The 12,032-nt window shown below is 46.1% G+C and overlaps 1 protein-coding gene and 1 pseudogene across 6 annotated transcripts in view; one reads left to right on the top strand and one right to left on the bottom strand.

The window, feature by feature from the left end:
• Window positions 1–387: 387 nt before the first annotated feature.
• Window positions 388–12,032, top strand: part of rgs6 (regulator of G protein signaling 6) — a gene marked incomplete at its 3' end in the record, with an annotated part of 82,672 nt that continues 71,027 nt past the window's right edge. For all 5 annotated transcript variants that reach the window (XM_083643510.1, XM_083643509.1, XM_083643508.1 and 2 more), the window contains exon 1: window positions 388–485. In XM_083643510.1, coding sequence (XP_083499636.1) covers window positions 423–485 — 63 coding nt within the window. In that variant the 5' untranslated portion in view covers window positions 388–422. The remainder of the gene's footprint in view (window positions 486–12,032) is intronic.
• The window catches only part of LOC310782954 (GPI transamidase component PIG-T pseudogene), a 17,636-nt pseudogene continuing 13,796 nt past the window's right edge, over window positions 8,193–12,032 (bottom strand). Inside the window, exons 2-3 of the transcript in view lie at window positions 9,565–10,081; window positions 8,193–9,411 (exon numbers count right to left, since the gene is read on the bottom strand). The product of the transcript in view is annotated as a GPI transamidase component PIG-T pseudogene (transcript). The remainder of the gene's footprint in view (window positions 9,412–9,564; window positions 10,082–12,032) is intronic.

Below are 12,032 nucleotides of genomic sequence, written 5' to 3'. Positions count from 1 at the left end.
TAGTCACAGAGGAGAGCACAGGAGAGAGGGAACTATCTATCTAACTCATCTCTCTCTCTCTTCCTTCAGCAGGTTCTAGTCACAGAGGAGAGCACAGGAGAGAGGGAACTATCTATCTAACTCTTCTCTCTCTCTTCCTCTAGCAGGTTCTAGTCACAGAGGAGAGCACAGGAGAGAGGGAAGGAGCAGGGGGAAAGGCTGACAGAAGGAAGGAGAGCGAGAGAGAGACTGAGAGGGAGACCCCGGCGATGGCTGAGGCACCTCCGCAGCAGCAGGAGGAAGAGCAGCAGCTAGGGCCAAGCGCAGTGGGGGCCGCGGAGGCCAACGAGGGGCCCGATGTGGGGGCTGAAGCAGAGGGCGATGTGGTCTCAGAGGAGGCGAATGAGGGTGTCCGGACGCCCCCTGTCCGAACCCTGCTCTCCATGAGGTCCACAAGTAGCGTGGACGCGGACGACGACTCCCCCAACATGATCGTCTACAGAAAGGTAGGAGGGACAGCACTTGCACCTACACCTCAAAGCTGATTTGCAGAAAAGTGCAAATAATATACAGTATTATAACATACTGTACTCTGTAAACACACACCTGTGAGCGGTGCTGAGGACAGACAGGGATATTGTCAGCTCCAGGGACTCGTAGTCGCCCCCTCTTTCTTCCCTATTCTTTGTTATTCTCCAACACCGGAACAAACATTGGACAGAACACACAGGTAGTTGGAACGAGATAATTAGCTGAGTCTAATTTGGAAGAAGTCATTTTTGCCCAGCTGCAGTTACTAGCACTTCAAGAGAAGCTTCAACGCCAGTGGTGACAGTGAATCCCCATTCCCCAGGCAATTAAACAATGCAAAGACCACTCAACAGTTCTGTGATGTAGAAAATCTAAGATTAAGGCTAAGACTCAGACTAAAGTCTAAGACTCAGACTAAAGTCAGTAAAACTTGGCAGGATGTGTTTGAATTTATTGAGGACATTATGCTGAACAGAGACGTTAGTCATGACTTCATGCTGAACAGAGACGTTAGTGAGGACATTATGCTGAACACAGACATTAGTGATGACATCATGCTGAACAGAGACGTTAGTCATGACATCATGCTGAACAGAGATGTTAGTGAGGACATTATGCTGAACACAGACATTAGTGATGACATCATGCTGAACAGAGACGTTAGTGAGGACATCATGCTGAACAGAGACGTTAGTGAGGACATTATGCTGAACAGAGACATTCGTGATGACATCATGCTGAACAGAGACGTTAGTGATGACATCATGCTGAAGAGGGACGTCAGTGATGACATGCTGAATAGAGACATTAGTGATGACATGCTGAACAGACGAACAGACGTCTGACGAAGAGCTGTTTGGCTCGAAACGTTACCACTGCACTTGGTGCAATAAAGCTATCAAAAAGGAGTCATTTTAGTTTGCGAGCGATTTTTTCATTTGTGACATGCTGAACAGAGACATTAGTGAGGACATTATGCTGGACAGAGACATTAGTGAGGACATTATGCTGAACAGAGACGTTAGTGAGGACATTATGCTGGACAGAGACATTAGTGAGGACATCATGCTGAACAGAGATGTTTAGTGAGGAGAGAGACATTAGTCATGACATGCTGAACAGAGACATTAGTGATGACATTTTGAACACAAACAATTGGAAAATACAGCTCAAGTTTTTTTTCTTTTCTTTTCTTCTTTTTTTTGCAAATTTTTTTCTGGCCTGGCGGGGGCACTGTTAGCCTGGCGGGCCCACCAGGCCTGTAGAATGGTAGGGGAAACACTGATGTGGCACAGCATCGTCCTCTTCTTCTTTGCCTTGGCCGTAGGCGTAGTTGCTGCCTTCTCGATGTGGGCTCTAGTACTACACATTGAGGCACGCACATGCCCAGTGGACGTGACACGTCATGTAACATGGGTCTCGCAGGAGCTATTATGAACGGAGCCTGCTCTAGTGTAGACTGGGAAGGCTTTAACTACAGCGTTCTTGCAAACATGGTAATGAAGATGTAGCCTCAGCCAGGACACTGAAATGGGTCGTGGATGGGTCTTCCATCATGGCAATGACCCAAAACATACGGCCAAGGCAACAAAGGAGTGGCTCAAGAAGAAGCACATTAAGGTCATGGAGTGGCCTAGCCAGTCTCCAGACCATAATCCCAGAGAAAATCTGTGGAGGGAGCTGAAGCTTTGAGTTGCCAAGTGACAGCCTCGAAACCTTAAGGATTTGGAAAGGATCTGCAAAGAGGAGCGGACCAAAATCCCTCCTGTCCTGAGATGTGCGCAAACCCTGGTGACCAACTACAAGAAACACCTGACCTCTGTGCTTACCAACAAGGGTTTCTCCACCAAGTACTAAGTCATGTTTTGCTAGGGGATCAAATACTTATTTCACACAATCAAATGCAAATCAATTCATACGTTTTATATAATGTGATTTTTTTTTTATATTCTGTCTCTCAATATAAACCCACCATTGAAATTATAGACCGTTCATTTAATTGTCAGTGGGCAAACTTACAAAATCGGCAAGGGATCAAATGATCATTTCCTTCACTGTGTATGTGTGTGGTATATATATATATATATATATATATATATATATATATATATATATATATATATATATATATATATATACAAATATATATATATACAAATATATATACATACTATATATATTGGCAGCGGGAATCAAAACAGAATCCATATCATGCCGAATTAGATAAAAGACAAGGGCGTGAAATTACTCCATTCTAGACACACTCTTCCCGCATGTCAGAAGCTCTGCAGCAGACATGTGATGTAGACATCATGCCCCCCCCCCCCCCCCCACTGTGTTTCATTAGGACAGATCCAGGAGAAGGGGGAGGGGGGACAGGACCCCACTCTCTGTATCAGTATTGCTTACCAGCAGGCAACTTAGCATCACTGTATGACAATAACAGCTACTGTATCATGCAGTGGGGATACACCAAGACGCTGACATCACAGCTGAAGGGGCCATTTACACCTGGCATTAACATGCATTTTCTGTCATCAGATTGCAATCAGATTGTGCTTGACCACTTGAAAGTACAGGTGTAAACGCCCCAAGACACATTGAAGACGGATTGCAATCTGATCGGCCAAACGGCCTCCGGAGGTGGTCAGGGACGCATTGTGTATACACATTGAACACAAGTGTAAATGCAATGTGTCCTCTCAATCTGGATACAGCAACTGTATGCGGATTGAGAGGACACCCGCATGGATAGTTCCGGTCCTTGATTATGATTGGTTGAGCCACGTTCAAAGCAGTTGTAAAATACTCTATAGTATAAACACACCTGTGACCACATCACAGTATTACTGTGCCATGTTAGCTAGCTACGTTAGCTAAGCCCGCTGCCTGCCGGTTGTAACAACATTTGTCAGCCTCAAAGCGCCACTGAGTGACCAAAACATTAGCTTCCGAGTAATGCTCTTCCTATGGGGGGCATCAGCTTACAAATCTATCTGTCATCTGGTTGTTGGCAGAGCCGTGTAGATAGAAGAGTCCTGACATCTCCATTCACTCCAATGGACCAGTTTTTTTCCAGGAAGTAAGGTCCTGGAACTCTTGAGTAAAAAAAGCAGCACTGTCGAGTTGCAGCAAAATAGACAGTTTTTGTTGTACTTTGAAAGGGTTTTTCATCCCTTGAATCAAATTGTACATTATCAGCTTTATTTTAGCATGCAAAAGTAGCGCGAGACCCATTCCTGGCTGTTCATTGGCTAATGAGTCTCGCATTTTGGTCCTCCGCTGACGCCACTCTCTCTCTAGAGGACACTAGTTGTTGGTATCTCAGCAATAATGCAGCTAATGTTATCCCTGCAGCTATAAGCTACGGAGGGATTACTGTTTATACAGTTTTAGTGTCCCAACATGGCCTGAATGCTGTGTCTCAGCCTGTTCTACCCTAACAAGAAAAAATAAATGCATTGTTTTGGGCTTGAAAATGGTGAAATGTTGGCACAAAATGTCAGCTTCAGTCCACAGTATAGTATCTTATAAACCCATATCTGTCCAAAGCCCCCAGAGACCAACAACTACTGCCTGGTTTGATAAAGTAAAAGAAATGGGGAGATGGTAGAGAGAGGGAGAGATTAATGGAGAGGGAGAAGGTGAGCGAAGTAGAGAGGAAGAGAGAGCGAGAAGGAGAGAGACGGTTAGAGGTGAAAAGAGATAAAAGCTGGAAAAAGAGGAGAGAGAAAGAGACAGACAGACTGAGTGAGAGGTGGAGAAAGAGATGGGTACACACACACACACACACACACACACACACACACACAGAGTATATAAAGGTAACTTCAGGTGACCAGCGCCACAGCAGTACAGCTGAGATTTGGTTTAATACGATCCTTTGTTTCAGATCAGTCCGTCCTCACAAGGAAAACATTTCAACCGTCAGTTACAGTACATTTCAACCAGAGAGACACATTTCTAGAATGACAATGATTTATTAGATGATTAGATACATGAGCCTGAAGGCACAGAGATATAGTTTTGGCGATTAGACTCCATCATGACGTCATCTTGATTATGACGTCATGATCAGCAGGGGTAGATCAGCCAGGAATAGGAATGAAGATCCCCCCCGTGGAGTCTAGACCTGGTGGTGGTGACAGATGAGGTCTTGGTCTTGGTGGCGAAGCTTCTGAATCTGAGATCTCAGAGGACTGGAGGAGAATGGGGTGGAGGCGGGTCGCAGGAACGTACTGAAAAGCAACAGATCACACAGAGAAAGCGGAGAGCTTTTAGCTTTGACAGCTTGATGGTGATAGGCTGAATGGGAAAAGGTGTCTTACTCTGATTGGCCTAAAATGAACGATACCTCCCACAAACAGTGACGCTAGATAGAAGCGGGAAAAGGGGTGATTGATGACGTAATTTATCAATGAGTGGGCGTGACATTAAAAGGTTTTCTCCTGACAGGGAAAGATGTGAATGAGGACAGGAGGGATGAATGAGAGCCAGTGACAACTAAAGGGTTTCTCCTAGAACAGGAAAATGCAGGTTGATTAAGAAGTGGGTATGAGAGCTAGTTATATCCTGAGAGTGAAAGAATGAAAAGTGAGTGAATTAATGACATTAATGTCTCTCTTATAGAATTTTCGCTCTAGCTACATTTAAAAATGTTATTTACTGTAAGCCTAACCATAACCCTAACCTTAACAGAGTTGTTTCACATGACTAAACATAACCAACGTTGATAAAGTTGTTTACATTTGCATCTATACATTGGAAAGGCGGCACGTTTTCAGATGAACCACTGTTTTGTTTCAAATTGACATTGAGAGTGTAGGTTTCTTTATTCTGCCATCTGGGCTGCCCACCGGGAGTCCATTATCAATAAGGTAGGCAGCAGAGAGCGCTCACACTCTGGCTGTCCCTGTCAGTAGCTCCCTACTCCACAGGGGTGTGTGCATGTGTGTATGTGTGTGTGTGTGTGTGTGTGTGTGTGTGTGTGTGTATGCACGTGTAGGTGTGCACGTGTGTGTGAGAGAGAGAGAGAGAGCGTGTGTGTGTGTGTGTGTGTTGGGCGGCAGATCGGGCCAATCCAATCAAGCTGCCTGGCCCTCGGGGGGCTGTCTGGAGCAGAGGTGCACATGCGGCACGGCGGGGCCCACTGCATGAGAATGAGCAGGGGAACGGAACGCTCGGAAGAGTTGGACACCAGTTTCTGCCTGCGTTTAGCTGTCAGGTGGATTTTAAGTGGTATAAAATAGCATGAGAATTTGGCTGCTGGCTGGGATGGGGCGAATAAATCTTCAATATAGACTGGAGATGGCAGGAGAAAAACAGAAAGGGAAAAGGGGATTTGTGTTAATGTAGGCAAGGAGTTCTTCTTTGTTTTGCCAATGAGGGCCGTATTTCACGCGTATTCTACATGAAAATGTAGCAATGCACTTGGCAACATTGACTACTGTATGATGCAGCCTTAAACATTGGAGCAACATGCTACAAACATTATTTTTATACAGTCTATGGTCAAAACTTTGAGTGGAAGTTGCAGTTTACCATTCATCATCCTCTCATCATCACTTGCATGAAAATACCGTCCTGGACGGAAGCTACTGATTTGACCACATCACAGACAGACACAATAAAATCCCACTCCTGCTGTCGTGTTGGGAGAGCAGAGAGAGAGCTCCAGTGTAGCAGCAGAGTACCTCTCTGTCTGCACCTGCCACACTGTAACGAACAGTGAGTGACACCTCCACACATGCACACACTCACTCTCTCTCTCACTCACACACACACACACACACACACACACACACACACTAGGGCTGCACGATATGAGGAAAAGCTGCGATGTGCGATAACACTGTTCAATATTGCGATGACGATATGAATAAAAAAAATGCTATAAACAAAAATATTAATGGGTAGGGGTGCTCCGATGCGGCTAAGCCACGATCCGATCCGATTCCGATTCCTGGGGTCACGATCAGATTCCAGAATCGATTCTCGATTCCAACGATTCTCGATTCCAGAATCTAGAATCGATTCTCAATTATGTAGTTTTATATTGCAATAACCCACAAAGGTAAATCTAAGACAAAAAATTACAAATGTATTAATGCTAAACTTCAAATTCAACTTCTGAAGTATTACAGTGAGGGCTCATTTTGCAATATGCGTGTGTTAATTTAAGCATACATATCGGTAAGTGGCACGGGATTCTCAAAGCCTGTGTTGAGGGTCATACGAACAAAAATGCACTCTTGAAGCTAAAAAAAATCCAAAACCAACAAGTTAATTATTTACATTTTTACTTCAATGTAGAACAGTCATTTCTTACACATGAAATTACTTTTAGCCTTTTATTCATAACGATTATTGAAAGATATTCCATATTCCAGACTGAAATAGAAGTGGAGTATTGGCCAGAATGACATGAACATTTGGACACTTACTCAGCCGGTATCTTGCATGTTGCGTTCAGGTGCACTGTAAAACAAATATATATATTTTTTCGATAACACGTGACTTTTGCGATGTGTTCATCGCGCATTTTCATATCGCGATGACAATGAAAATACGATTAATCGTGCAGCCCTAACACACACACACACACACACACACACACACACACACACACACACACACACACACACATCTGTCAAAATGTGTGTGCGTGCGTTTGTGTCTATATATATACAGTACATTTGTGGGAATGCATGTGTGTGCCTGCTGCCTGTCACTTAGTGCCACTGAATGACTAAGCACATCTATTCATAGAGCCGCCGCCTGCAGATATCTGAGGAGCACTCATCACAACACAACAAGTCTGGAGCAGCAGGCTAATCAAATCAAGGTGATGGGGAGAGGCTAATTGTGAAGTTTTAATTACAGATTTTGCGATGATGGGATGATCACTCTCGTCACCCTATTCAAACTTTCTGAATGTTTTTCCCCTGGCGGCATCGGCTTTGTGCAAAATGAAATCCTTTTCTGTAGTTTGGTGGAAGCTTGGATCAGGGTTAGCGGGAACTGGAATGCGTCCTGGAATATTGCAAGGTTCATTGTTGTAGGGCTGCAGCTAACGATTATTTTCATTATCGATTAATCTGTTGATTATTTTCTCGACTAATCGATTAGTCATTTGGTCTATAAAATGTCACAAAATCGTGAAAAATGTTGATCACTTTCCCCCCAAAGCCGATGACATCCTCAAGTGTCTTGCTGTGTCCTGACCAACAGGACCAAAGATAATCAGGTTACTGTCAGTCATGTAGAGGTGCCTAGAGAAGTGGGTATACTCTTAAAGTGGGTATCCCCCATTTCTTTTAAGTGGCCCGTCCAGCAAATGATAAGTGCCCTGTGTTACAGTGACATTAAGTCTACTCTTTTTCTTCATCACCATTCCATTGATCGAATGGATTTGAGGTTTCCAACATGTTAACTTCGGTCCTCATTGCTGTTATGTCATGTTATGTTATGTTATGTTATGTTATATGTTATGTTATGTTATAATGAAAAATGTAACAATGTTGGTAAAGCCAAGAAATTGTCCTGAATGCTTTAAATTCCCATGCTTTTCCATTTAAAACCAAAAACCTTCAAGTTGACCATTTTAAAAACATCCATAGCAGTGCTTGACATGTCTCAGTGGTCTTTGCAAAAGCAAAGCTAGTTGTCAATATTTTCCAGGCTCAGAGTAGCGGTACTCCCCTCATCTTGCGGATGAGGTTGGCTATCCTTCCCGGGCGGGGCTCGTCTACCTGGAAGTTTCCGGTGATCAGGGTGTAGAGGGAGCCGTAGCCCATAGCGAGCACAGTGCAGGTCAAGAGGATGACATTGAAAGACATGCTGAAGTCTGGGATTGGCAGGGTGACCAGCAGGGGCTCAGTGTAAACTCGCACAAAATAACTGGACTCCTCTTTACAGGGGAAGAAGCTGCTGAAAAGTGGACGCTCCTGCATGCCGTTTATGTTCATGGCAACACCACTAGGCACGAGAGCGCTGATGACAGAAGACCCCACATGGAAGCCGTGGTTAGGGTCACTTGGGTACTCAGCCCACCTCAGCAGCACCCTCTCAAACTGAACTGTGACCTCAGTGACGGAGTTGGGAGGAAGCTGGACCAGCATCTCCAGCAGGTGGGGCCTCATACGGTCCTTAGCTGGCTGGTAGTGGATGTAGCTGGGCTTGTTCTCCTTCCCCTTGCTGGTGACGGTGAGAGTGTGGATGTAGAGGCGCAGGTACCAGGGCACTGTCTCCAGCAGCAACACCGGGAATGCCCTGTAGGGGTGGTGGTTGTACACCAGAGTGTGAATCTCTCCTGTCTGCAGCCCGTACCCCGCCACATAACGCTCAGCGTGGAGGATGGGGCGGCGCATATCACCATCATTGGATTTCCAGCGCAGCAGCATGTTGAGGGAGCCTGTTGAGCCAAAGGTGGCTTGTTGGGTCAGATCGTAAACAGAATAGGTCCGTCTGTCACCCAGCACCACGGCCTGACTCAGCAGGGTGGTGGCAGGGCTCAGATCAAACAGCTCCCCCTGGGGGTTGTCTGTGATGTCGATGTAGATTTGACTGGAGGAGGCCAGCGGACAGGCTTCAGTCAGTGTCCCATTGAACATGTTGAACAGAGACCACTCTCCTTTGCCCTGTCCGGAGATGTGCAGGTCAAACACCAGGTTCAGGGTCTGTCTGAGCTCCCAGGATGTGGCTTTGCACTGCCAGTCCTGACACACAGGCCTGATGTGCAGTGCCTGGGAGTGGAAGCTGCTGTGGAAGAGCTTCTCTGACTTCATCAGGGCAGCCAGACCGGCCTTGGAGCCACAGGGCAGTAATTTCTTCCAAGGGGTCAGATTTTCAGTGCACACAATCTCACGAGGCAGGGTAGCATAACGAAGGAAGCGGTGGTCGCTCACATTGCCTACACCCAGCGGCTTGAAGGAGGCACTTGGCTGAACAGTGTTGGTGGAGTCAATGACGCTGAGTGAGGCGCAGAAGATCCCAGACAAAACGTTAGTCAGGGCCTTCCATGTTCCATCCACATCAGTGACGGTGTCCTGGAACCAAACCCAGAGTTCGGCCCCGGGGGGCGACGGCAGGAAGGGCTGCCCCCACTGCATGGTCCTCCAGTAGCCCTGGGTGAAGGAGACGTGCAGCTCCCGCACCGAGAACTTTGACATCACCTGGCCCAGAGACTTGGGGAACAGCCGGTAGTGGGAGACTTTGCTTCCTCCCAGGAATTCTGTGTCCCACAGGGTCCGGAACTGGAAGCTGGCATAGATATCGCCTGAGTGCAGCGGTCTGATAACCAACTCCTCCTGAAAGTCATCTTTAGACTGTGGTACTGGTAGACTGAGCATGGGTTCAGGGTCAGAAGTTGCCTGGTTGTCCCGTGGAGCATCATCGGGATTCGCTGCCTCAACCTCGGTCGCTTCCCATCGCTTCTCCCCCACTAGCAGTTCTTTTTCAGGCGTGTCCTCCCCGTTGTCTGTGGCTGTTTGTGGGTGACTTGTTAGCACAGTTTGCAGGCTGTTGACTGCGGTAGCATCAGGTTCACTAACGGGGCTTGTTTCTTGAACATCTGCGACAATAAATACCGACAAACAACAAAGAATAAACACCAGGGCCGGGAAGTTGTACCTATACCTTGCCATTCTTTTCCTCCTACAGTGATGACCCTCCACTTACGCATGTCATCGATGAGTGATGTCATGAACCCACCGCTGATGTCATATACAGTGATGTTGTCATAGACATTGTGACATCATCAGTGATGTCATAAATCCCTCCGTGCCGAGGTTATAAATTGGACGACTCTTGCTCATAGCACAGTCAATAAAGCTTGAACCTGTGGCAACAACATAAAGCATCAACCAAGCCCAAGCCACGGGTGTCTTGGTTCAATGGGTGTGTATTGCATCCAGCTGCCCCCCTAGCAACACAGAGGCAACGACGGATGAACCAACAGAGACCGATGCATTGGCTCAGACAATCACCTCCGGGTCACCCACTGGCCCCTCCTCCCCTCCCAGGCTCCAGTGGCTGTTGCAGCTCCTACTTCTTGGTCTACCTGGAACTGAACATGCTGGGAATGGGGAGCTTTGGAAGAGTGGTCCGATGCTTGAAGCAGGACACTGTGGCTCTAAAGACCATAGAATGGAGAGACAGAGGAACACACCTTTGCCCTAAAACAGGTGTCCATGCTGCAAAACCTCAGAGGTTTGGACCTCTCTGTGTGTGTGTGTGCATGAAAGCGTGGATACTGTGTGTGTGTGTGTGTGTGTGTGTGTGTGTGTGTGTGTGTGTGTGTGTGTGTGTGTGTGTGTGTGTGTGTGTGTGCGCACTGGACTAGCTGGGGGATTAATACGGTATTCACATTTCTGGACACAGACCCACCTGAGAATAAAATCAAATCTGTTGTTTGTGGGTATAGTTCACAAACTCAAAGTGTTCACATTATGATATTGTGACACCTTTTTGAAAGAAAGATCTTTACGTTCTATGGGTGACTACAGCTGTTAACTTTCAATTTGTTGCTGTACGTGTGTTTGCTTGAATACTACACTTGTGCTGTGGAGGTGTCAGACCATAAACTGAGTATGTGTGCAACGCCTGATAAGCAAGCAGTGTTGTTTGTCTGGGTTTTGTAGCACCGTATTTATTTGTTGTTCACACAGTGGTCTTGTCCCTAGAGCAAATTGTTTAATCCCTAATTAATCTCACAGTTATTCATGGTGTAATGAGGATTAACATATTGTTTTGTTAGCACAACAATGACGCAGGCGTTCTTTAAGATGTAATGAGACACAATGCAACCTCCTCCCTCTTTTGGCAGAAAGGACAAAGGATTGCACATCAAAGCAGTGCAACTACACAAAGAACATTTGAGCTTGATCGTGCTCGCACAATCACAAACACGCACGCACACCCACACCTACCCAGACACCCACCCTTACAGACAATTAGGGAGAGGAAGAGAGCAAAAGAGATGGTGGAGTACTCCTAATTGCAAGTGTTTGCATTCAGCAAAGTGTTCATCTTTAGTTAGGCTCAACAGTAACTAAATACACCTGCTTTACCCTAATGTGATGACCTCCAGCGGGGACAGGACGCGCCTCCCTGCAAAAGTGCTGTTCTGTCCTCGGCTGCAGAAGAAATGTTTGAGATAAATGTTAAAAAGGGATAGTTCTGTTTGTTTGAAGTTGGGTCCTATGAGGTACTCTCATACAGTCAGTGCACTGGGTTAAGCACTCTGGACGCATCGTGCACCGAGATAGGAGAACTGCACTCCAGCTGCAACAGGCACAGAGAGCTGTCTGCTGAGTGTGAAGGGGGCCATAAGCAAAAACGTAAAAAACAACAGAAAGAATACATAAAGTGCTTCCATACTGCTCACCTGGCATAATGCAAGTCTCCACAAGCCCTGAGATGCTAAGTTGACTTGAAAATATGTAATTTACACCCTGTTTTTAGCTAAAATCGTCACTATAGCAAGGTTGTACCCTAGTTGTTGTAATTTCAGCTGCTAGCTC

The sequence above is a fragment of the Poromitra crassiceps genome (genome assembly GCF_964638095.1).
Source record: "Poromitra crassiceps genome assembly, chromosome: 9".
In the NCBI taxonomy this organism is placed as follows: domain Eukaryota; kingdom Metazoa; phylum Chordata; class Actinopteri; order Beryciformes; family Melamphaidae; genus Poromitra; species Poromitra crassiceps.
The sequence above is the reverse complement of the archived record's forward strand: the minus strand, read 5'-3'. Positions and strand labels throughout refer to the sequence as shown.